This window comes from Miscanthus floridulus, chromosome 11, assembly GCF_019320115.1.
Source record: "Miscanthus floridulus cultivar M001 chromosome 11, ASM1932011v1, whole genome shotgun sequence".
NCBI lineage: Eukaryota > Viridiplantae > Streptophyta > Magnoliopsida > Poales > Poaceae > Miscanthus > Miscanthus floridulus.
The window spans coordinates 40,917,469-40,944,561 of record NC_089590.1 but is presented as its reverse complement, the minus strand read 5'-3'; the positions used below and the strand labels follow the sequence as shown (position 1 = coordinate 40,944,561).

General features: G+C 44.8%; 1 protein-coding gene, 1 non-coding gene and 1 pseudogene across 2 annotated transcripts; 2 read left to right on the top strand and 1 right to left on the bottom strand.

The window, feature by feature from the left end:
* Positions 1 to 1,662: 1,662 nt before the first annotated feature.
* LOC136493452 (purple acid phosphatase 22-like) lies at positions 1,663 to 3,472 on the top strand (annotated as a pseudogene).
* Positions 3,473 to 19,685: 16,213 nt separating this feature from the next.
* Positions 19,686 to 21,928, top strand: LOC136493310 (purple acid phosphatase 22-like). Its single transcript, XM_066489383.1, has 5 exons — positions 19,686 to 19,865; positions 19,968 to 20,259; positions 20,366 to 20,955; positions 21,063 to 21,151; positions 21,265 to 21,928. Exons 1-5 carry the CDS (start codon positions 19,701 to 19,703, stop codon positions 21,494 to 21,496), a joined length of 1,368 nt encoding a protein of 455 aa, XP_066345480.1. The 5' UTR covers positions 19,686 to 19,700; the 3' UTR covers positions 21,497 to 21,928.
* Positions 21,929 to 25,282: 3,354 nt separating this feature from the next.
* On the bottom strand, positions 25,283 to 25,391 carry LOC136495025 (small nucleolar RNA R71). Its single transcript, XR_010768819.1, has one exon. It is a non-coding gene; the product is annotated as a small nucleolar RNA R71 (small nucleolar RNA).
* Between the last annotated feature and the right edge of the window lie 1,702 nt (positions 25,392 to 27,093).

Below are 27,093 nucleotides of genomic sequence, written 5' to 3'. Positions count from 1 at the left end.
CAGCGAAAAGTGTCTTGACTCTTGAGAATTCTTATAGAAAAAAAAATATATTTCTAGCCCTCTACCAACTCTTGAAGACATACTCTTAAACAATTTATCTTCATTTTAACTAAATAATCCAAAATAACTGCACATCTCTTTTCTTAAGTCAACCTTTTAAATTTTTTATTAGATTTATAGAAAACTTTAGCAACATCTATATCTCCTAATATGTTTATTATTACAAATATATATATATATATATCATTATTAATCTAATAAAACTTATTACACGTTATAAAGATTAATATTCTTATATTTTTTGTCAAAATTTGAAAAGTTTTAACTCCTTAAAAACCGACATGTTGTTTTAGAACGGGAGGAGCGCATACAAAAAGTTAATATTATTTAGGCTAGGGGACCAATGCGCACCTTGCCGTGCATACCTAGTCCTGACGACGTTCTACTAGAGCTTCTACGTGGTTCGACGATCGATATCGAATAATGATAATAGATAACAATAGCTTCTACCATCAAATAAGCACCAAAATGAGTTTATAAAGATTCAAATGATTCCAAGTTAGACACTATAAGATAGAGCAAATATATATATTTTTAAAAAAAACTGAAACTAGTTTCACATTCTGAGGTAAAACAAAATTTCAATGATTTTTTAAAGATTAAACCAAAATTTAGTATTTTTAATTGAATTATTTTCCATGTTAAAATATTTAGATTCTTTGGAAATTTGTTTTTATGAATTTTTGATATTTTTAAAAATATTTCTAGTCTAGTTTACTCCCTGAACTTTCAATTTAGCACGATTTACTCTTCTAACGTGGCGCCACATTAGCAAAACCACCAAACCATCCATAGTGCAAAACAAATGATTTTTAAAGTTGAGGGAGGTAAAAAAAAACTAGTTTTGTATTTCATGGAGGAAAATCGAAGGACCCCGGTAATTGAGGAAGGTAAATTAGAATTTTTCTTTCTGAATTTTCCAAGGAGGTAGTCTGGAAGCAGAGCCTAGTACCATTTTTACGTGGGGGGAAGCACAGTACCAAATCCATGGAAATTCACAGCCCATTATAACCCAATGACAACCTCATCACGGCCCAAGCCATCTTCGTTGACGATGCATACCTCATCCCTTTTTGCTCCAAAAAATACCATGAAGCAAGCAACGCTTGAAGGGCCCAACCCAACCCAACCCATACGTACATGTTACCAACACAGGCTCCGGACTAGTCTTGCCAGAGCCTTCCACACTGGCTGCACGCACCTGCCCCTCTGCTCGACGTGTTCTGCAGCCTCTGCTCCGCACCGCCGCACCGCGTTGCAACTTGCAAATGCTTCAAGCAAGGTACTATCTGAGTTGTGACTTGTGAGGTGGATCGGAGAAGACGTCCACTCCAAGCGATGGGATGCCGTGCAGAGCTCAACGCCGCACCCTGCTCGTCTCTGCACCGCAAGTCCGCAACGCTTCAAGCGAAAGCCTGCGCGACAGCAGCACGGACCGCGGGTCACATCCCGCCATTCCCATTCCTTGACGCCATCAAACGCGCCCGCCCAGCCCCAAAGCGGCAACACCATTGCCTGCTGCCTCACTGCTCTAACATGCCTATATGGACACATGCATGGTCCATGCACATGCTCAACGATCAACGTCTCAGGTTGCCCGGCGAACTTGTCCGTTGATAAAGAAGATGCGCACGACGCGTTACACGCTCATGGTCGCCCAAGCTCTCGTCGTCTCCGCGTTGTTGGCTGCCACTGCGGCAGAGTATGTCCGTCCGCCGCCAGGGCGGATCATCCTCACGGAGCACACCGAGCCCGCCGCCAATCCTCAGCAGGTACACACCTTCCTATTCACTGCTGACGGCTGACGGCTGACGGCTGACGCCGGTGTGCTGTTATTATGCACATGATCAAGATGACCACCGACGTGATCTCTGCAGGTCCATGTATCGGCCGTCGGGGAGAAGCACATGAGGGTGTCGTGGATCACCGACGACAAGCACGCGCCGTCCGTGGTGGAGTACGGCACGGCCTCCCGGAACTACACCATGTCGGCCACCGGCGACCACACATCGTACCGCTACTTCCTCTACTCCTCCGGCAAGATCCACCACGTCAGCATCGGCCCGCTGGAGCCCAGCACCGTGTACTACTACCGGTGCGGCGAGGCCGGAAGAGAGTTCAGCCTCAGGACCCCCGCCGGCCGCGCTGCCTATCGAGCTCGCTCTAGTCGGTACGTTACTACGTTGGGACGAGGAAGAAAATCCACAAAACTACCCTCAGCCTTGACCTGATCAGGCGCTGACTTTTCGATCGGACGGACGGCTGACAATGGTGCAGGGGACCTGGGGCAGACCGAATGGACGGCGTCGACGCTGCTGCACGTGAGCAAGACGGACTACGACATGCTGCTGGTGCCGGGAGACCTGTCGTACGCCGACACGCAGCAGCCTCTGTGGGACTCGTTCGGGCGGTTCGTGCAGCGGCACGCGAGCCGGCGGCCGTGGATGGTCACGCAGGGCAACCACGAGGTGGAGGCGGCGCCCCTGCCACCGCCTGTCCCAGGCTCGCCGCCCCCGTTCGCCGCCTACGGCGCGCGGTGGCGGATGCCGCACGAGGAGAGCGGGTCGCCGTCCAACCTCTACTACTCCTTCGACGCGGCGGGCGGCGCCGTGCACGTCGTGATGCTGGGCTCCTACGCCCCCTTCAACGCCGGCTCGGACCAGTACCGGTGGCTGGCGAGGGACCTCGCGGCCGTGGACCGCCGCGCCACGCCCTGGCTCGTGGTGCTGCTGCACGCGCCCTGGTACAACACCAACGCCGCGCATCAGGGCGAGGGCGAGGCCATGAGGAAGGCCATGGAGCGGCTGCTCTTCGAGGCGCGCGTCGACGTCGTCTTCGCTGGCCACGTTCATGCCTACGAACGCTTCGTGAGTGTCATCGCTTGATCCGTCGTCTGCTGATCATCAGTTTATGGCGAATTTGTTGGCTGTCCGATGACACGTACTCGTCCCAATTCGAATTGATGTCGTCGCAGACAAGGGTGTATGACAACGATACGAACCCGTGCGGACCCGTGTACATCACCATAGGCGACGGCGGCAACAGAGAAGGCCTTGCCTTGAAGTGAGTATCAATGCTAGTCGCCATGCCCAACCCTGATATGTTTCGCAAACCGCATTGTTTTATTTCGCATTATTGCTTGATTGATCACTCATCTGGACATGTTGATTTGTTAGCTTTGACAAGGACCACAAGCTGGCGCCGTTGTCGATGATGAGGGAGGCGAGCTTCGGGCACGGGCGGCTGAGGGTGGTCAACGCGACCACTGCGCACTGGTCGTGGCACCGCAACGACGACGCGGACTCCGTGGTTCGCGACGACCTCTGGCTGGAGAGCCTGGCTGCCAACGCCTCGTGCCGGCAGCCCGCCGACCCCGCCGCCGTCAATTCATGGGACGATGAGTTGTAGCGGACAAGCGGGGCCATCTCTTGTTTTTGCCCAAAAGATGTAAATTTGCGGCGCGTTACACTTCCACGTCGTGTAGTGCATGTCTCTCAAAGTATACTTTCGTCACACACTCACACTATTCATCAACACATAGACGGTTCCTAACTTTTATTAAGAGAAACATCTTACTACCAAATATGTCAAAACATCAAGCATGCACAAAACAATAAACGTATTTTAAAACTTTTTTGTCAGACAATAATGTTTATTTATATTATTTAAAATAACGCTCTAAAAATTATATAGGATAACCTATAGCCCAAACTTAGTTTGGCCCCAAATTTCTTCCTTCAGCCTGGTCCTATGCAACCCAACGATTTAAATTAAAAGAAAACAGCAAACAATTCACAAATTGGGCACTGTGCAGGATTCGGTCTGACCCAGCTATACATGTGCAAGGACCTTAGATACGAAAACAAAGATGTTGACACAAAAGTGTACAGAGTGCATAATGGACCCCATCATGTTTCTATCGTCAAGACGACCAGAAAGCATACTTGGATCATTGCAAGTTTCTCAATTTTCTCAAATGCAAGAACGGACTGCACCATTGCGTTTTTCTCGTCGACTTGATCGAAAAACATATATGGATCACCTCGTTTGGAGTCCGGATGAATTAATTATGCATTTCAAAAATATTTTGCCCAGAGCCTACACAAGTCGGTTTAGATGACTATGTCCGGTCCAGAACGGATCTGAAACACATTTTGACGTGATTTGAAAGGGGTTTCGACTCTTTGATGGATAATACCACCCCCACCTTATAAATATATAAGGTCCACGGTCGATTGAGGTGTCCAACATACACAATTGCACAAAACCAATCTACAACCTTTCTTTACCCTCTCTTCCTCTCTACTGCTCGTTCTTTTATCGACGTTGCATGGACGATGGATCGACGACGACGAAGCTCTATAGCGGCCAGGTCAAACTTGTTGCTTGTGTCGTTACGCAGAACCGTGGCCTTCTTTTATGTAGAAGTACAAGTTTGCTTTAGATTCAATAAATGGTACTGTTTATGTTTTGGTTACTCATGCCGAAGATGCTAACTTAATGGTTGGTAGTTCATTTCAAATGGCTAGTGAAGATATGTCTTTCTTCTATGTGCTTGGCATTGAAGTACGGTCTGAAAATGATGACCGTTACTAGCCTATTCGTGTGGACAAGGTTTAGCACTGTAGTGCCATAATGATGGTGAAAGCTAGAGGTGGATCTAGCGGGGGGGGGGGGGGGGGGTTGTCATGCCCCTGTACCGCCGCTGATGCTATGGAGCCCTCATGTGTCATCAAAGCTTGGTATGTCATATCGTACTCCGTAGGAGTGTTCGTTGCCTTGCTTCTGCACTTCATCAAGTCCTATACATGAAGAAGTCGCGGGACAACATGGCCATTGGGTTCACCGCACTAATATTTCTTCGCTTGTTAGACTGTGTGCTACATAAATTAACCGTAAGGGCATTGAAGCCAATACGATATTGCCATGTACATAACATAATAGCGGAGAGTGTTGACGGTAGTTAACAACCAATATAAACCATCAATTAAACATGCATAAGGGCATAAATATAATCATCAATGAATGTTTAGGGGTTTAAACTAATAAATTTCACAAGTTTTGGTGAATCTATGTTTCCAAGGGTTTAATCAGAAAACCGCTAAGGAGGACCTAATCGTCAAAGGAAAATATGGAGTTCCGCCCTGGTACCTATGTGGGAAGACTCTAGAAGGATCCAGAAGCCACGTCACCAAGCGGAGGGCCACCCCTTGGCAGGTGGGGCCACTCCCCTATGGGCCCCACCTGTGTATTAAATATATAATAAAAAATAATTAATTATACAGATTGCGACCACTTTAAGTGACGAATTTTTTAAACCTAATTAGTACATGATTTGACAATAAAGTGCTCCGGTAACCCATGTGCTGATGATGGATTAATTAGGCTTAATAAATTCGTCTCGCGGTTTACTGACGGATTCTGTAATTTATTTTTTTATTAGTATCCGAATATCCCATGCGACACCTTCATATAACATCTGATGTGACACCCAAAATTTTACTGTTGGGCACGCACGGGGCCGAATGATGCCAAATCTCCTTTGAGCCGAGCGTGCACACGCGTGCCATGATGTCGACGTCCTTGGTCCGAAAATTCTCTGGGAGCGGGGCCCCAATTTTTTACAATTTGATCCCTTTTTAAAGAAAATTTACATTTGACCCCTGAGAGACGTTGTAACACCTCGGGTGTTTAAATATTAAAAATCTAACATGTCATCATATGCATTGCAAAGCATTTGGCATGTGGTGAAAACTTTGAGATGCATACACTAAAACAAGTTTATATTCATGTGGTATGTGTTGAATTGTATTGTTTGACTCAAGTTCAAAGTTTGGTTGATTTTGAATTTTTCGTAAAAACCCCGATTTTTCAGCATTTAAATCCTACCCTGAAAATCCATTTCAAAATCTAAGCATATTTTGGGGTTGAGCCCAAAAGCAAAAGTGTAGAGCTTGACAAGTTAAGCAAAGTTTGTTTTTGGAGTTTTTCAAGTTGTTTAGTAAAATTTGGAGTAATTCAAAAAGGCGTAAGTCGTTAAATTTCTCCATTTGAATTCAAAAGTTCATTTCAAAATCTAGACTGAATTAGGACTTGGTTATAAAAGCAAAGTTGTAGAACTTTTGATTTTGAACAACTTTTATTTTTAGAGATTTTTGAGTTGTTATGAAAATTTGAGAGTAATTTGTGAATTTTGGCGAATGGTAAACTTGTAATTACTGTGAACAGTGTTCGCCGCCGTAGCTACACCACCGGCGACCTTCGGTTCGCTTCCAGGCGCGCGCGTGGACGTCCACGGCTTCGCGCTGGCGTGGAGAAGTCTCCTGCGTGGCTTCCTTGTGCTTCTGAGCCGCTCTATTTAGCCCTGGCCGTCGCCGTTTGCCCCCGCTCCTTTCCTCTGTTTCCACCGCCGTCGTTACCATAGCTCCGTTGAGCTTTTGTCGTCGAACCAGCGCCCATGCCATCACAGCAAAGCATGTCCCAGCTCCGCTAGTTCCTTGCGCGTCCAGCAAACCAGTCCTTGTGGCTTGTCTTCACCAGAAACTCGCGGTGCACGCTCTTCTTCCTCGCGGCCGGCAGCGTCCCCGTCGCGAGCACTTCGCCGTGGTCAGCGTGTTACGGTGATCCTCTGCCCCTGCTGAGTATTGTTTCAGCTTCGCTGTGATGCTGTAGCCCTCCATGACCCATTGATTTCTTATTTTGACCATCACAGCTCCCGGAACAACATCACCGACGACGATCTGCTCCGCCGTGCTTGCTCGGGACGTCAACCCACCTCTCCGTTGCTCCTCCAGCCTTGTGCTCTACTCAATCGCGTTTGGGATGAGCTGCTGATGCTTCCTAGGCCTTCTGTTTAAGCTGTATAGGTCTCACGTCGCCGGTGTAGCGCTGCCGTGCCACCGCGTCCGCCATGGCCGACGACGAGCTAGTATAGGGCCGTAATCAGTGCTGGTAGGGACGTTAATCGATGCGCCTAGTCTTGGTGATCATTTTGATACTTTAGCCGTCGCCGTTGGACTCACCGTCGACGAGTTTACGTCGGTCAGCGCCGTCGTCGTCGTGGTCAAACGCGCGAGGTTAGGGATGACAGGTGGGACCCGTTATCAGTGACTCAGCGTTCAAATGGATTTTTCTATTTTCAGATTTGAATGAATAGTGATGCAATTTGTTATTTTTGTGTAGATTTATTTGGAGCTCCAAAAATTATAAAATTTTTTGTGTGACTTCTCTGTGATGTATAGTATTTAAGAAAAATATGAGATAATGTTTTTCAGTACTTTTTGAATGTGATAAAAATTGCTCAATTTATTAATAAATGGATTTCTATGATTTTTCTAGGCTTATTTATTTATCCAAAAATTATGAAATTTGTTTTGCCACTTAGTTATCATGTAATGAACATTTACAAAAATTTTGAGCTCAATTTGAATAAGTTGATTTATTTCATAATTTTTAATTAAATAATTAATTCATAAAAGCAAATAGTAACCTTTGATGATTTAGGTTTTGTTTGAAATTTTGGATTGAGTGGTGACCTTGGGTCATTAGTTGATAATGATCCTTGGCAATTGATGTATGTGTTACGAAAAAGATTAAATTGTTTGACTTGCAACTGTACCGCGAAGGAAAGTTGTATTCAATTGTTAATTTTTGCATCCATCATCGAGCATTATGTTTCGTATTCCGCATCATGTTAAACATGGCATTGTTACTACGTGTAGTGAACGAAGGTGAACACGTGGTAGTTAATTAAGTTGCGGAAGAGGTTAATCCGTCTGTTGAGGTCGGATCGAATACTTGTGAAACGTCACAGGAACCGGATTTTTCCGTCAACGAAGGCAAGCCCCGGATGCATACAACCCTACCTTGTATTTTACAAATTGATTTCGCTTTTGCTTCTCGTTACTGCATTAAGTGATTAGAAGTTAAGTAAGAGCCTAATTGGTGCATTATCAACCTTGTTATTCCATATTTACCATATTACCAATTTTAAATTCGTATATGCCTAGTCTTGCTTAGCTATGCGTAGAATGATAAAGTCAGGTGATTAACTGTCACATGCAAGTTTCTAATGGAACCTTGGTTACTTATGTTATCATGTGATATGGGAATGTGGAGTAATAAATCTAGACCGGGTGGACTCGGTGTGTGTGAGCCACAAGACATGGAGGTCTTGTGAGCGGGTTCTTTCTGCCTGTGTCGATTAAGGCACGTCCGTTGTTGAATTGCATGAGGTGAGACTTTGTAGTACTAACCACATACTCCGGTAAGCCTGAACTTGGCGATTCTATTACGAGAATGGCTACTCGCGCACTGGGAGTGGAGAGATGGCGGGAATAGCGTGTACCCACGTGGCAATGGGCTAGATTGGTAGAGTACTGTATTCTCGGGTGGCGTGGACCCGTTCTTGCTTTAGAGGATCTGAGGGTAGATTGGTATATGTAGGTCGAGGACCTGCATATGTCGTGTGGTCTAGAATTCCCAACTGGGTTTATAATCGGTTCGAATCATCATTGCTCCTCGGTTATGGAGACTCAACTCACTGTTCATCATCGTAGAATTAATAACTGGAACTTAAATAAGGCTCGTGAAGGTGTTGGATATGAAGTTTCATGATCTCAGCGTGGATCATGTTAGCTTTGTATATAATTCTTATGAAGTTTTCTATATAAAGAATTTTGTTAAAAGAGCTTTTATGCAAAAGAACTTTGATCATTGTTAAAGCTATACCTTGAATCCCTGAGCCGGCATTCCTAAATTATCAATTAATATTTCAGTTAAGTCTTGTTGAGTACTTTTGTACTCAGGGTTCGTTGACCCTTGTTGTAGGTGAGCCTCATGAGCAGATCTGTTTTGGATCGTGCTGCATGACTATCATTCGTTCTGACGATGAGAAGTAAATGTGTGATCCTTGGGCATGATGTTTATTTTGTGTGTAATGTATATGTTAATTATGCCACTCCACTATTACTATGGTTTGTAGTAAGTATCGAACTTAGTTTGTAAGGTTTGAAACAACTGGTTTGTAAACTATATTATCGTAAGACTTCCGCTGTTTTTACTCTGGTATTGATATTTGAATAAATGTTGTAATACTGCAATGACTCTGTAACATGATCCTGCTCGGAAATCGTGGATGATTCGGGGTTCCCCGAGGATACCCGACAGTCTTCTTAAGTTAACAGAAACACATGCATAGATGTTAAAGGTCGTCGGACAGTGACAGGTGCATGTGGGCCCTATAATTTAGGAGGTTCTGCCATAGACGTAAACTCATCTTTAGACCCTGGGGTCGGCGCCAGAACTCATGGCGCCATGGTAACATGTCTCGGCATCACAGATTTTGGCTCTGAGGTGCCTGACCGTGTGAAAGCTCTAGTTTGGTTTTGATGAATTGATGAAACCTTAGGTGCTAACCTAGTTTATCAAGTGATCATGAGATAGGTATCACATTTCAAGTGGTGAAGCAAATGAAGATCATGGCATGATGATGGTTGAAAGGATCAAGATGCCCAAGAAAGGGGTGAATTGGGCTAATTCTAAATTTCTTTGTAATAATTAAACTCTATGGTTAGCCCAATTAACCCCTTGTGCCTAGAAAGTGTTTCTATTGATCTAACGTACAAAAGTTTAGCACCCTAAGTTCCAATCCTACTCTAACATGGCAATTCTAGGAATGTAAATGATAAAAATTGAATTGCTCAAAGTAAATGCTCAAAGTAAAGAGAGAAGGAAGAATGCGGCGATGTTTTGCCGAGGTATCGGAGAGTCGCCACTCCCCACTAGTCCTCGTTGAAGCACACGCGCAAGGGTGTAGCTCCCTCTTGATCCACGCAAGGATCAAGTGCTCTCTACGGGTTGATTCTTCGACACTCCATCGCGGTGAATCACCCACAACCGCTCACAACTTGAGTTGAGTCATCCACAAGCTCCGCCAGATGATCACCAAGCTCTCCAATCACCCATCTAGGTGATGGCGATCACCAAGAGTAATAAGCACGAACTCTCACTTGACCACAACAAGCCTAATGAGAAGGGTGGATGCACACTTTGCTACTCTTGATCTCACTAATGAGGGCTCTCTTTTGGATTCTCAAATCTCAATCACCCCACTAGGACCTTGCTTTTCTTGGCACTCTCAAAGGTGTTTTTCAACTGTTGGAATGAGCAAAAGTACCTACACACACGAATGAAGGAAGTATTTATAATATGGGCAGAAAAATGAACCGTTATGTGCCTCTACGAGGTGATCGGACGCTCCAGTCATATTGACCGGACGTGCCGGTCAGTTCACCCCGAACTCCAGTGTTTACAGTGCGACCGGGACATGTTCAGTTGTGATTTTTCCTCTCTGGAACCTTACTGGAGTCGACCGAACGCTGGCCCTCAGCATCCGGTCACTTCACCTCTCAGCGTCCGAACACTTCCAGATGACTTCACCTTGATCAAATGAACTGACCGGACTCTGTGCCAGTGTTCGGTCACACCAAAGCCAGCGTCCGGTCAGCATTTGACTCTCCATTCACTTTCAACTTTTGATCATACGTGAATGAAGTTGCTCCAATGGATCTAAGGGCTTTTGAGGAGCTACATAGTGCTAGGTTTAGTAAGTGTGCACCACACTTAACCCACTAGACTTATCTAGGTCAAGCTACCCGTCCATACCCCTCTTAATAGTACGGCCAAAGGAAAAACAAAGTCCTAAACTACTCTAAGTGTCTCTTCAACTCCAATCATCACTTAGAACTAGTCTATCCTTAACCTTACCGTCCATCCTTCGAAAACCAAAATGATTTCCATCGTAGGGGCATGACCACCATGATAGCCCAATCGATCTCCATTACCATGACCTAACTTAATTGCCTCTATAAAACACACGTCAGTCATAGTAATCATGTATTGTCATTAATCACCGAAACTCAACTAGGGGCCTAGATGCTTTCAATGGTGATGCCATGGTGATGATCAAGTGCTTGGACTTGAAAAGAAGAAAGAGAAAAATAAAAGGCTCAAGGCAAAGGTATAAATGATAGAAGATATTTTGTTTTGGTGATCAAGACACTTAGAGAGTGTGATCAATTTAGGTTCAATAGTTGTACTATTAAGAGGGGTGAAACTCATATCGAAATGCGGTTATCAAAGTGCCACTAGATGCTTTAACTCATTGCATATGCATTTAGAATCTAGTGGAGTGCTAACACCCTTGAAAATATTTACGAAAATATGCTAACACATATGCACAAGGTGATACACTCGATGGTTGGTACATTTGAGCAAGGGTTAGGAATTTCACCGGTGCCCTAGACAGAAAAGACAGAGGTTACTATAAGTGACCGAACGTTGGCCTCGGTTGGACCGGCGCGTCCGATTAGTAGAAGCTGCAATGATGCTGGCATCAGTCTCTAATCGGACGCTGGGTCACTTAGTGATCGGACGCTGATAGGGTGCGTTCGTTCCTACTGACATGGCAGCACATAGGGGAGTCACCGTGTGACCGAATGCTGGGTGTGTCCGGTCGTGAAAAGTCATCTCTAGATGCTTACTAAAAACGACCGGACACTGGGGTTCAGCGTTTGGTCACTTTGAGCTGCTGTGTCCAGTCATCTCTTGACTGTTGAGATCAAGCGATCAACATTTGAAGAGAGGGGACACATGGCACGCATCGCGTGACCAGACGTTGGGGTCTAGCGTCCGGTCAATATGACCGGAGCGTTCGATCACCCCGTGCTGTGCCCAGTGAAGGGGTACAACGCTCTATTTTATGGGGGCTTCTATTTAAGCCCCATGACCAGCTCAAGCTCTCTCTCTTGACCATTTACATTGACATAGCAACCATGTGATCTTAGCCAAAGCCCTCCCACTCATCTCCATCATTGATTCATCATCTTTGTGAGATTGGGAGATAATACAAGTGCATTGCTTGAGTGTTTGCATCTAGAGACACTTAGTGTTCATGTTTCACTACAGGATTCACTTGTTACTCTTGGTGGTTGTCGCCACCTAGACGGCTTGGAGTAGCGAAGATTGTTGAGTGGAGGTTGGCGATTGTCGCTGGCTCCGATCATGGTGATTGTGAGGGGTTCTTGACCTTTCCCCAGCAGAGAGCCAAAAGGTACTCTAGTGGATTGCTCGTGGCTTGTGTGATCCTAATCTTGTGTTGGTTGTGCGGCACCCTATTGAGGGTTTGGCATGTGATGCCAATTAGCTCGTGAACCTCCAAGTGAGTGAATTACCACAACAAGGAGTAGCTACCGATAAGCAAGTGAACCTCAGTAAAAATCATTGTGTTCATCATTTGATTCCAAGGTGATTGGTCTTCATTGGTACTCATTCTTATGATTGATTGGCTCCTTCTTCGACACGGCGGTATAAACAAATTGCTCACTCTATTTATATTACTGCAAACTAGTTGTCAAGCTCTTTAGTGTAGCTAGTTATGAGAGCTTGTTAGTTTGGTTCTTTAGTTAGCTTCTGAGAGCACACTAACTTAGTATAGTGTCATAGCTATTGTGTGGAAAGAAACTATATAAACTAAAATTGTGGTAGGTGGCTTGCATTTTTAGTAGGCTAGCGCAATACTTGCTTTGCCTCATAATTGTCTAACCGGTTTATTAAGTGTTGTTGTAGAAATTTTTAATAGGCTATTCACCTCCCCCTCTAGCCATGGTGATGATCAAGCGCTTAAACTTGAAAAGAAGAAAGAGAAAAATAAAAGACTCAAGGCAAAAGTATAAATGATAGAAGCTATTTTGTTTTGGTGATCAAGACACTTAGAGAGTGTGATCATATTTAGATTCAATAGCCATACTATTAAGAGGGGTGAAACTCATATCGAAATGCGGTTATCAAAGTGCCACTAGATGCTCTAACTCATTGCATATGCATTTAGGATCTAGTAGAGTGCTAACACCCTTGAAAATGTTTGTAAAAATATGCTAACACATGTGCATAAGGTAATATACTTGGTGGTTGGCATATTTGAGCAAAGGTTAGGAACTTCACCGGTGGAGTGTCTACCCATAGAGTGTAGATAATCCGACGGTGCCACCGACGCTCTATATAGAAAAGACGAAGGTCACTGTGAGTGACCGGACCCTGGTCTCGGAAGGACCAACGCATCCGGTCAGAAGAAGCAGCGAAGACGCTGGCATCGGTCTATAACCGGACGCTGGAGGGCTATGTCCGGTCCCACTGACATGGCAGTGCACAGAGGAGACGCCGAGTGACCGGACGCTGGGTGAGTCCGGTCGAGCATGACCGGACGCGTCCGGTCATGATTTCTCGCTTCTAGATGCTTATTGAAAACAACCGGACGCTGAGGTCCAGCGTCTAGTCACTTCATAGCAGCGCATCCGGTCATCACTTGACCGTTGGGATCGAGCGCTTAGTATTTGAAGAGAGGGGACACATGGCACCCCAGCGTCCGGTCAATATGAACGACGCATCCGGTCACCCCGAGTTGTGCCTAGTGAAGGGGTACAACGGCTCTATTTTGTGGGGGCTTCTATTTAAGCCCCATGGCCGGCTCAAGCTTACTCTTTTGGCCATTTGCATTGATATAGCAACCTTGTGAGCTTAGCCAAAGCCCTCCCACTCATCTTCATCATTGATTCATCATCTTTGTAAGATTGGGAGTAAATCCAAGTGCATGCTTGAGTGTTTGCATCTAGAGGCACTTGGTGTTCGTGTTTCGCTATGAGATTCACCTGTTACTCTTGGTGGTTGCTGCCACCTAGATGGTTTGGAGCAGCGAGGATCGTCAAGCAGAGGTTGGTGATTGTCTCCGGCTCCGATCATGGTGATTGTAAGAGGTTCTTGACCTTTCTTCGATGGAGAGCCAAAAGGTACTCTAGTGAATTGCTCATGGCTTATGTGATCCTTATCTTGTGTTGGTTGTACGGCACCCTATTGAGGGTTTGGCGTGTGATGCCAATTAGCGCGTGAACCTCCAAGTAAGTGAATCTCTACAACAAGGACTAGCCTGCCGGTAAGCAAGTGAACCTTGGTAAAAATCATTGTGTTCATCATTTGATTGTGAGGTGATTGGTCTTCATTGGTATTCATTCTTGTGATTGATTGGCTCCTTCCTCGACACGGCGGTATAAACAAATTGCTTACTCTTTTTATATTACCGCAAACTAGTTGTGAGAGCATGTTAGTTTGGTTAGTGTAGCTCTTTAGTTAGCCTTTGAAAGCACATTAACTTAGTGTAGTGACATAGCTATTGTGTGGAAAGAAACTATATAAACTAGAATTGTGATAGGTGGCTTGCAATTTTAGTAGGCTAGCGCAACAATTGCTTCGCCTCATAATTATCTAACCTATTTGTTAAGTGTTGTTGTAGAAATTTTTAATAGGCTATTCACCCCCCTCTAGCCATTAGGACCTTTCATCAGTTTTGTTGGAATGCAAAGGGTGCCAGTGATATTCAATAATCGACCATTATTTTGTGAGTTGTTTGGTAGGGCTCTCAGTAAAAGTGAACGAATCTAGCCTTTTTAGCAACACTGAACGGATCTAGGCTTCTCAGTAACAGTGAATGAATCTAGGCTTTTCAGACAATGAAAATAGACTTTTTAGTTACAAGGACGAGGAGTACGGTGACAACAACGATTTATCACTTCCCGTACATAGTACTGGCATGCAAGGAAGCACAACTCCACTCCACTCCATCTCCACCATCCATCTTATGACTGTTTAATCCAAGGGCTAAGGTGAAGAAACACACAGATTGCTGACATGGCACATTAAGAGGCCTTCATTACTCCTCTCAACCTATAAATAACCCCCACTCCCTCTCATTCACACACACAACAAGTAAGAAGAGCACTCCTCAATATTTTCTTTCATTGCAGTACCAATGTCTAGAGGGTCATCCAGAGTGAGAGGAAAGAGGAAGAGAACTACCATTATGTGGGAGGGTTCTCTTGGTCCCAATTTTTTTGAGGAAGCTCTTTATGAGAGGTTCCCAATTGAGAGCAAAAGTAATTTCACCAAAGAGGCACCACTGAGAGGATATGATGAACGGAAAGAAGAGTGGCCAAAATACATGCATGGTGAGGACTGCCTAGTGCAGATGTTCACCGAGGGAATAGATGGAGGTCGTCGTTTCTTCAAATGCCCACGAGCATGGGTAATTACTATTCCTATTTATTTCTTCAATATGTTCCTCTTCTATACAACTTACATGACATACTTATTGCAATCTTCCTTGGTTGAAGAAAACTGTGGGTTCAATAGGTGGGTCGATCGTCGACCTAATTATCCGCATGTAGAGTACATCTACTACCTGTAGGACCGTATCTTCGATCTAGAAAGGAAAGTTAGCAGCGATTACAAGGACGACGAATAGGACGACAACAACAATGGTGCCAGTTTACAGGAGGCACTCTGCAATGATCCATATTGCACATGTCCTAATCACACGAAAAAGGGTCCTCCGCCGCCACCCCCGTCAACAATGGGAGGATACTATGGAAAATATGCAACACAATTTGCTATGTAGCCACACTACTAGAACAAACCAATCTTTTAACGGGCCACATCCATGTGTTTGTTTTTTTGGTTTAATCACCTAAGGCATGTTAGGGTTAGTCGAAAGAAATATATACCCTTGTTTGGTACATGTTTTCACATGCCATTTTATGTGCTTGTTGTTTGCTTCAATTACCTAAGGCATGTTAGGTTTACTTCAGGATCTCTGTACCCTAGTTTGGTACATATTATCACATACCATTTCATGTGTTGTGTGTGTTGAATTATGTAATCCACTACTTCGTTACGTTTTATTTATACTACGTGAGCTCGTTTCACTACCTATGCAATATTAAACTCAATATTATGACAACAAATAATGAAACCAACAACACTATGAAAGATCCAATAATAGAGCACATTAATCAACATAACAATATTTGAAGTACATGACGACAAACTAAAAGTGCATTACATGACAACACAATGCAAAATTCAAGATTAGACAACATTGTTCATGAATATACCATAGAACTAGCAAGTCATGAAGACTACTGAGTGCAATGAGGCCACTTTTTCTTCCTCTGGGCATCGGAATTCTCCTCCATCGTTGCCTTTGCTCAGAGCGCATACTCAAGCTTCCTCTCCCTCTCCTCCCTGTGCGAAGCAACAAGCCACCTTTCCTCCTCTTCCTTGTGCTCCTTTTCTAGAGCTTCCTCTCTGCGTCTCTTCTCCATCATCTCTTTGTCCTCTGCCTCCCACCATAACAGTTCTGCATCCACTCCTTGTCTTTCGACTTGATCTCAGTGTCGATCCACTATTCAAAATCATAGAGCGGTGGAGGGGTCTATAATAAATGCAATTGTTACAAAATAAATAAATCATGCAAGACTTCATTTGACACAAAATAAATATTAAACAACATCGATTTATCACCATCTTGTTAATGCAGCGCTGATGAAGTGTATGCTCAAACGCAAAATTGGCACACATCCAATACCTCTGCCTATACGTGTCCTCTTCATCGAACTTGGCTACCTTGCAAGGATCACCGTAAAAGAACATGGGCACTAGAACACCACTAGGCAGAGGCAATGGGTCGAAGACATTTCCAGTCATCCGGCCATAACTACAATTGAACCAAATTTGTTCTTAAAACCGAAAGCAATGAACATTAAACCCTAAACTTAGGGTTTTTCTATTTGTTACACAAAAATAAAAACATAATATAACACGATGATAAGAGATTACCTTGGCTTACTAGCTTTACCACGTCTTGACATCCTACCGTTACATAATACAAAAAATTAAAAATCACTTCAAACATTAGGTAATAACGTATCTAGGATTGCAAAATAGACATAATATATACCAAATGAATGCGTAAAAATGATAAAGGGAGAGAGGATACCTTGCTCGCGAAGATGTATGGATCAAATCCAAGTATCCAAGGTTAAATTCGTCGATTCAAAAGATTGAACGGGTTAGGGAGAGGAAGAAACCGAGAGGGAGGAGGAAGAAATAAGAGCAGACTCGGCAAGAGAAACTTGGCCGCACGCTTTGAGTCCATGCTCGGCGCCGGAATACATGGCGCCGAGGTCGGTGCTAGCGTCACAGATGTTGACGCCGACCTCGGCGCCATGTATTCTGGCGCTAAGGTACCGGCCATGTGAATGGCACCTAGGATGACCTGTTGTGCATGGTCAGGCACCTCGGAGCTAAGATCTATGGCGCCGAGATATTTTACCTCGACGCCATAAGTCCTGGCGTCGACCCTAGGATCTAGAGATAAATTTAAGTCTCTTAAGAGACCAAACGTAAATTTTCTTAAAAAAGAGAGCAAATTGTAAAAAAATGAGGGCTGGGCTGGGTGTCCAATAATTTCACATCCGTGTATCCCGCCACCGTTCGTGCTGAGGCGCATCAAATCCCACGTGCGACGCGTCTCCGAGCTGCCTATAGCAGGTTCAAGGCTAGACTTGTCCTGAGGCCCTGCCGTCGGAGTCGTCGCTCGTCGGACACGCATGATGCGTCCGACGAAAACAAGCAAAAAGCGTCATTGTTGGTGGGGAATTAATTGGGCGTCTGGCACGCCCGGCCCGCGTATATTGAGCGATCGAGCCGCGGATGATGGCGCGGTTTGAAAGGTGGTGCGTACCACGGCCGGCTGGAGTAGTCTACCTGATTCTCGTGACCGGATCAGTCGACAAATGGGGCGCCCCCGGGGATCTCCATCGGTCGGACGGACGGGAGTACGGGACGGGGGGGCATCCAAAGGATCGCTTTGGCTAATCGCTGCGTTTTGCAGCCGCGTAAGCGTAACTAGCGTCGCAGCCTTAATGTTTCACAGAATCACAGCTTTATTTCAGCTTTCCGTTCGGGCTGCCCAACACATCGCAACAAAAGGCTGCATGCCTTTTAGGGAGAGCAGACGCAATGATGGAGATGAGACCAAAAACATCGTGGCACGGCATTTTTTAATGTGGCCAACGAAAAGTGTCTTGACTCTTGAGAATTCTTATAGAAAAAATATATATTTCTAGCCCTCTACCAACTCTTGAAGACATACTCTCAAACAATTTATCTTGATTTTAACTAAATAATCCAAAATAACTGCACATCTCTTTTCTTAAGTCAACCTTTTAAATTTTTTATTAGATTTATAGAAAACTTTAGCAACATCTATATCTCCTAATATGTTTATTATTACAAATATATATATATATCATTATTAATCTAATAAAACTTATTACACGTTATAAAGATTAATATTCTTATATTTTTTGTCAAAATTTGAAAAGTTTTAACTCCTTAAAAACCGACATGTTGTTTTAGAACGGGAGGAGCGCATACAAAAAGTTAATATTATTTAGGCTAGGGGACCAATGCGCACCTTGCCGTGCATACCTAGTCCTGACGACGTTCTACTAGAGCTTCTACGTGGTTCGACGATCGATATCGAATAATGATAATAGATAACAATAGCTTCTACCATCAAATAAGCACCAAAATGAGTTTATAAAGATTCAAATGATTCCAAGTTAGACACTATAAGATAGAGCAAATATATATATTTTAAAAAAAAACTGAAACTAGTTTCACATTCTGAGGTAAAACAAAATTTCAATGATTTTTTAAGATTAAACCAAAATTTAGTATTTTTAATTGAATTATTTTCCATGTTAAAATATTTAGATTCTTTGGAAATTTGTTTTTATGAATTTTTGATATTTTTAAAAATATTTCTAGTCTAGTTTACTCCCTGAACTTTCAATTTAGCACGATTTACTCTTCTAACGTGGCGCCACATTAGCAAAACCACCAAACCATCCATAGTGCAAAACAAATGATTTTTAAAGTTGAGGGAGGTAAAAAAAAACTAGTTTTGTATTTCATGGAGGAAAATCGAAGGACCCCGGTAATTGAGGAAGGTAAATTAGAATTTTTCTTTCTGAATTTTCCAAGGAGGTAGTCTGGAAGCAGAGCCTAGTACCATTTTTACGTGGGGGGAAGCACAGTACCAAATCCATGGAAATTCACAGCCCATTATAACCCAATGACAACCTCATCACGGCCCAAGCCATCTTCGTTGACGATGCATACCTCATCCCTTTTTGCTCCAAAAAATACCATGAAGCAAGCAACGCTTGAAGGGCCCAACCCAACCCAACCCATACGTACATGTTACCAACACAGGCTCCGGACTAGTCTTGCCAGAGCCTTCCACACTGGCTGCACGCACCTGCCCCTCTGCTCGACGTGTTCTGCAGCCTCTGCTCCGCACCGCCGCACCGCGTTGCAACTTGCAAATGCTTCAAGCAAGGTACTATCTGAGTTGTGACTTGTGAGGTGGATCGGAGAAGACGTCCACTCCAAGCGATGGGATGCCGTGCAGAGCTCAACGCCGCACCCTGCTCGTCTCTGCACCGCAAGTCCGCAACGCTTCAAGCGAAAGCCTGCACGACAGCAGCACGGACCGCGGGTCACATCCCGCCATTCCCATTCCTTGACGCCATCAAACGCGCCCGCCCAGCCCCAAAGCGGCAACACCATTGCCTGCTGCCTCACTGCTCTAACATGCCTATATGGACACATGCATGGTCCATGCACATGCTCAACGATCAACGTCTCAGGTTGCCCGGCGAACTTGTCCGTTGATAAAGAAGATGCGCACGACGCGTTACACGCTCATGGTCGCCCAAGCTCTCGTCGTCTCCGCGTTGTTGGCTGCCACCGCCGCCGCTGCTGCCACTGCGGCAGAGTATGTCCGTCCGCTGCCAGGGCGGATCATCCTCACGGAGCACACCGAGCCCGCCGCCAATCCTCAGCAGGTACACACCTTCCTATTCACTGCTGACGGCTGATGGCTGACGGACGCCGGTGTGCTGTTATTATGCACATGATCAAGATGACCACCGACGTGATCTCTGCAGGTCCATGTATCGGCCGTCGGGGAGAAGCACATGAGGGTGTCGTGGATCACCGACGACAAGCACGCGCCGTCCGTGGTGGAGTACGGCACGGCCTCCCGGAACTACACCATGTCGGCCACCGGCGACCACACATCGTACCGCTACTTCCTCTACTCCTCCGGCAAGATCCACCACGTCAGCATCGGCCCGCTGGAGCCCAGCACCGTGTACTACTACCGGTGCGGCGAGGCCGGAAGAGAGTTCAGCCTCAGGACCCCGCCGGCCGCGCTGCCTATCGAGCTCGCCCTAGTCGGTACGTACTACGTAGGGACGAGGAAGAAAATCCACAAAACTACCCTCAGCCTTGACCTGATCAGGCGCTGACTTTTCGATCGGACGGACGGCTGACAATGGTGCAGGGGACCTAGGGCAGACCGAATGGACGGCGTCGACGCTGCTGCACGTGAGCAAGACGGACTACGACATGCTGCTGGTGCCGGGAGACCTGTCGTACGCCGACACGCAGCAGCCTCTGTGGGACTCGTTCGGGCGGTTCGTGCAGCGGCACGCGAGCCGGCGGCCGTGGATGGTCACGCAGGGCAACCACGAGGTGGAGGCGGCGCCCCTGCCGCTGCCTGTCCCAGGCTCGCCGCCCCCGTTCGCCGCCTACGGCGCGCGGTGGCGGATGCCGCACGAGGAGAGCGGGTCGCCGTCCAACCTTTACTACTCCTTCGACGCGGCGGGCGGCGCCGTGCACGTCGTGATGCTGGGCTCGTACGCCCCCTTCAACGCCGGCTCGGACCAGTACCGGTGGCTGGCGAGGGACCTCGCGGCCGTGGACCGCCGCGCCACGCCCTGGATCGTGGTGCTGCTGCACGCGCCCTGGTACAACACCAACGCCGCGCATCAGGGCGAGGGCGAGGCCATGAGGAAGGCCATGGAGCGGCTGCTCTTCGAGGCGCGCGTCGACGTCGTCTTCGCTGGCCACGTTCATGCCTACGAACGCTTCGTGAGTGTCATCGCTTGATCCGTCGTCTGCTGATCATCAGTTTATGGCAAATTTGTTGGCTGTCCGATGACACGTACTCGTCCCAATTCAAATTGATGTCGTCGCAGACAAGGGTGTATGACAACGATACGAACCCGTGCGGACCCGTGTACATCACCATAGGCGACGGCGGCAACAGAGAAGGCCTTGCCTTGAAGTGAGTATCAATGCTAGTCGCCATGCCCAACCCTGATATTTTTCGCAAACCGCATTGTTTTATTTCGCATTATTGCTTGATTGATCACTCATCTGGACATGTTGATTTGTTAGCTTTGACAAGGACCACAAGCTGGCGCCGTTGTCGATGATGAGGGAGGCGAGCTTCGGGCACGGGCGGCTGAGGGTGGTCAACGCGACCACTGCGCACTGGTCGTGGCACCGCAACGACGACGCGGACTCCGTGGTTCGCGACGACCTCTGGCTGGAGAGCCTGGCTGCCAACGCCTCGTGCCGGCAGCCCGCCGACCCCGCCGCCGTCAATTCATGGGACGATGAGTTGTAGCGGACAAGCGGGCCATCTCTTGTTTTTGCCCAAAAGATGTAAATTTGCGGCCCGTTACACTTCCACGTCGTGTAGTGCATGTCTCTCAAAGTATACTTTCGTCACACACTCACACTATTCATCAACACATAGACGGTTCCTAACTTTTATTAAGAGAAACATCTTACTACCAAATATGTCAAAACATCAAGCATGCACAAAACAATAAACGTATTTTAAAACATTTTTGTCAGACAATAATGTTTATTTATATTATTTAAAATAACGCTCTAAAAATTATATAGGATAACCTATAGCCCAAACTTAGTTTGGCCCCAAATTTCTTCCTTCAGCCTGGTCCTATGCAACCCAACGATTTAAATTAAAAGAAAACAGCAAACAATTTCACAAATTGGGCACTGTGCAGGATTCGGTCTGACCCAGCTATACATGTGCAAGGACCTTAGATACGAAAACAAAGATGTTGACACAAAAGTGTACAGAGTGCATAATGGACCCCATCATGTTTCTATCGTCAAGACGACCAGAAAGCATACTTGGATCATTGCAAGTTTCTCAATTTTCTCAAATGCAAGAACGAACTGCACCATTGCGTTTTTCTCGTCGACTTGATCGAAAAACATATATGGATCACCTCGTTTGGAGTCCGGATGAATTAATTATGCATTTCAAAAATATTTTGCCCAGAGCCCACACAAGTCGGTTTAGATGACTATGTCCGGTCCAGAACGGGTCTGAAACACATTTTGACGTGATTTGAAAGGGGTTTCGACTCTTTGATGGATAATACCACCCCCACCTTATAAATATATAAGGTCCACGGTCGATTGAGGTGTCCAACATGAGGTGTCCAACATACACAATTGCACAAAAACCAATCTACAACCTTTCTTTACCCTCTCTTCCTCTCTACTTCTCGTTCTTTATCGACGTTGCATGGACGATGGATCGACGACGACGAAGCTCTATAGCGGCCAGGTCAAACTTGTTGCTTGTGTCGTTACACAGAACCGTGGCCTTCTTTTATGTAGAAGTACAAGTTTGCTTTAGATTCAATAAATGGTACTATTTATGTTTTGGTTACTCATGCCGAAGATGCTAACTTAATGGTTGGTCGTTCATTTCAAATGGCTAGTGAAGATATGTCTTTCTTCTATGTGCTTGGCATTGAAGTACGGTCTGAAAATGATGACCGTTACTAGCCTATTCGTGTGGACAAGGTTTAGCCACTGTAGTGCCGTAATGATGGTGAAAGCTAGAGGTGGATCTAGCGGGGGGGTTGTCATGCCCCTGTACCGCCGCTGATGCTATGGAGCCCTCATGTGTCATCAAAGCTTGGTATGTCATATCGTACTCCGTAGGAGTGTTCGTTGCCTTGCTTCTACACTTCATCAAGTCCTATACATGAAGAAGTCGCGGGACAACATGGCCATTGGGTTCACCGCACTAATATTTCTTCGCTTGTTAGACTGTGTGCTACATAAATTAACCGTAAGGGCATTGAAGCCAATACGATATTGCCATGTACATAAACATAATAGCGGAGAGTGTTGACGGTAGTTAACAACCAATATAAACCATCAATTAAACATGCATAAGGGCATAAATATAATCATCAATGAATGTTTAGGGGTTTAAACTAATAAATTTCACAAGTTTTGGTGAATCTATGTTTCCAACAGGGTTTAATCAGAAAACCGCTAAGGAGGACCTAATCGTCAAAGGAAAATATGGAGTTCCGCCCTGGTACCTATGTGGGAAGACTCTAGAAGGATCCAGAAGCCACGTCACCAAAGCGGAGGGCCACCCCTTGGCAGGTGGGGCCGCTTGACCCCTAGTGGACCCCACCTGTCAGCCTCGTCGCTATGTCGGTTTCTCACCGCCTTTGAAGATGCATCTAGGTCGTTGCTTAAGTTGGTTTGATCCAAGGGCTCACGTTGGACCCTCAGGGATATATAATCCATCTGCTGCATCTCCCCCCTAGGCATAACCAAAGTCATCAAGTCATTTGAGAAGACAGAAACCCTAATCTCCTCAGAACTCCTCCATAGCATAGCTAGTTAGGATAGATCTAGAGGGTGGCAAGTAGGACTTCGCTTGGATTCTCGATCTTGTCAAGAGCATGGTTCGATATAAACTTTGTACCCCTCTCTCTCTTATTTCTCCATTATTTTTATATGCTAGTTACAATTGTTATGACAATCTCAGTGTTCATCTTATTCATGTTCTTCGTTATGATGTTCAACGTCTACTTTGATTATATACTTAGTATACCTAGTTTATCATTATGTTTATGCACAAGTTCGTATAGCGCTCACTCTAAAGTAGATGGGGTGGGTGGTCGACATTGTGTAAGCGTGGTGCTTATACATTGTTTACCTGCGGATACACCCTATATTCTGGGTCATGTGGTATATCGTGGATCTAACACTTCCAGTTGAGTCCTTTGTAGTCCACTCCCCAAATATAGGTGCACGTAGGGTCCGACTACGAAGGTAGAACGAGCTCTGCCCTCAATCTTCCTTAGTAATATCACTTATGTGTAGATATGATGATGATTATAGCCATGATTACTAGGTATAATTGCACTAATCAAATATATGCTTTGACTTGTAATTAAGAATGACTTAGGAATTATTTCTCTAATATTCTACCTGACCATGCTAACGTTGTAGAAAGGAGTGCTCTGAGTGATTTATCATTATTATTACTTATCATTTATACATATCTTATCCTATGACTTATCCCTGTTGTGAGTAGAGTGATGGCTATGGTTTATTTCTCCTTTAATAGTATAAGTTATCAATACATGTGCATGCTAGACCTTCCTAGTGGTAAAAATATAAATAACGATATCTGAAATACTCTCGGGTAAAATGCTATAATGGTATATTATCTGTGCACTTGCGAATACTTTTCATTCATAGATTTATATATATTCTCTCAAGTGTCAAGTCACATAATTACTAAAGAACCGCTTAGTGTTATTATAGTAGTAATACTATGTAGTATTAACACATATCTCTGGCATCATCACTAGGGATGACAACCTAGTAAAGTTAGGGGATATATGTTTATAATAGGTGGCTAAGTACTCAAACAAGTGACACGTTAATAAAAACCAACAAGCATTTTTGGCGCCGTTGCCGCAGAAGGTAACTTGCAAAGAAAGTATTGATAAACTTATACTTATTGATGGGATTGAGATAACCATTAACCTCTGCTCAAACAGGCTTACCCTTTGTTTTGTCTACTTGTGTATCTTATGCAGGGTAATGTATGACTGGTTTTGACCTTCTGACAAACTACGTTGAAGATCTAGAAGCATTAATCAGGAGAACCAGAGCTAAACTCAAGAAAGTCTCAGCTTTGAAATTGGAAGATAACCATATAAGGCGATGCTTAACACTAGAATTTGAAGCCATGGCTAACAGGTCTCTCTATGAATTCTCTGCTCCAACTATGGCCAACATCCATACTAGACCGACAGTCAATGTCGGAGACAATGGATTCGAGCTTAAGCCAGCTCTCATCAATATGGTGCAAGCAAACTAGTTTTGTGGAAAGGCACATGAAGATGTAAGTGCACATCTCCAACACTTCTTGGAGATCTGCAGCACCTTCACCATCAAAGGAGTAACCCAGGATGCCATACTACTTCGCCTTTTCCATTCTCACTTTTGGGAAAGGCAAAGCAGTGGTTTTACGTCAATAAAGATAGAAATACTACATGGGATAACTGCTCCTCTGCCTTTCTAGCAAAGTTCTTTTCCACAGGCAAGACCAATGCTCTGTGTGGGACAATCTCAAGCTTTTAGCAACAACATGATGAATCTGTCCCTCAGGCATGAGAATGCTTTCAAGACTATATATCAGAATGTCCTCATCATGGGATGGAGATTTTGCTACTCATGCAGACATTCTACCACGGGTTGACTAACAATACCCGTGAGACCATGGATGCTGTTGCTGGAGGTGCATTCTTGTCACTTACACTTCCAGCTGCGACCACTCTTGTGGAGAAGATGGCCTCCAACCAAGGCTAGAATGAAGAACGTGTTCATACCCGCAAGAGAGGTGGAGGTATGCATCAACTCAAGGAGGTAGACATGCTATCTGCCAAGATGGACCTACTCATGAAGAAGCTCGAAGACCGAGCTAATGAAAAGTAAGAAGTCATGCACATTCATGATTCTCGCATGACATGTGAAGTGTGTGGAAGCACTGGGCATTTAGAGAATAGTTGTCCTAAGACCCATGAGGATGTGAATTTTGTCAACAACTACTACTTCCATCCTCAGCAGAATCAAGGATGGAACCATCAACAAAAGTCGAGCTACCAAGGTAATAATCAAGGTAACTTTGAAGGTAATAATTTCAATAATTTCAATCAAACACCCTTAAGAGAATTAATTGCTGGTCAGTCCAAACTTATGGAGGGATTATCTAGAAACATAGCTTCCAATGATAAAATTTTAGAAAATATAAGTAATAGAATAGATAGCTTTGCTTCTACCATTAAGAACCAGCAGTAGCTTTAATAAAATAATAGAATCACAAATAGCTCAGCTGGCGGCTGTTGTTCCTCCATCTGACAAAGGTAAGATTCCGGGGCAACTGGAAGATCTAGAAACTATAAATCTTGTTGATATTCACAATGCAGCTTACTACTACATGGAGCCATCGATGGAAAGGTGGATAGATTACACCTTGCCTGACAAGAAAGGTGATCTAGGGAGACCTGTCATCCCCATCGCCATTGAACCTCACATCTTCTAAGAAGCTATCTGTGACTTCGGAGCAAGTTCAACATCATGCCTAAGGTAATTTATGATCGAATTAATAGAGATACTTTGTTATACACAAATATGCGTTTGGAGCTTGCAGATCAGTCACTCTGTTACCCCAAGGGAATTCTTAAAGATGCTATTATTCTAGTGGGGCAATCATATGTTCTCATAGACTTTATGGTTTTGAAAACTGGTGGAGTTGTAAGGGCACCCATTATTTTGGGCCGACCTTTCGTAAGCACCGCAAAAGCCATCATCTACTGCGGACAGTGCCAAGATCTATTTCACGATCAAGGATAGAAAGGAGAAGTTCACTTTCAAGAACCTCATCTTGCAATCTCCTAGTCATCCACAAAAGGCATACATGCCCAAAGAGACAATAGTGACTAAGAAGAAGAACAACCAAAGAAGGAGGAAGAATAAGACCGGTCAGCCACAAGAAGAAACGGTCAGCATAATCAACACACTCCGATCTGAGTATGACCACCTCCTCGCTTCACCATTCCTTGCTAAGAAGGATGATCCTGGTGTACCGACGATCGAGTGTACCATTGGACAAAGAATCTTCCACAAGACCTTCTATGACATTAGATCGGACGTCAATATAATGTCCAAGGTAACGTATGAATATTTATTCGGTAACGAACCTTTGTTCCCTACATATATGCAGTTGCAGATGGTGGACCAATCAATATGATTCTCTGAGGGAATAGCGAGGGACGTTATGGTAAGAATACAAGATCACTATACCCCTACCGACTTCATGGTCCTAGACACAGGAGAAGAAGAAGACAATACACCCATCAT

Excerpts from the sequence above, each read along its gene's own strand:
- LOC136493310 (XM_066489383.1), top strand. The coding sequence starts at position 19,701 with ATGCGCACGACGCGTTACACGCTCATGGTCGCCCAAGCTCTCGTCGTC. Across the intron at positions 19,866-19,967 it reads CCGCCGCCAATCCTCAGCAG|GTCCATGTATCGGCCGTCGG; the intron begins GTACACACCTTC and ends TGATCTCTGCAG. Across the intron at positions 21,152-21,264 it reads AGAGAAGGCCTTGCCTTGAA|CTTTGACAAGGACCACAAGC; the intron begins GTGAGTATCAAT and ends TTGATTTGTTAG.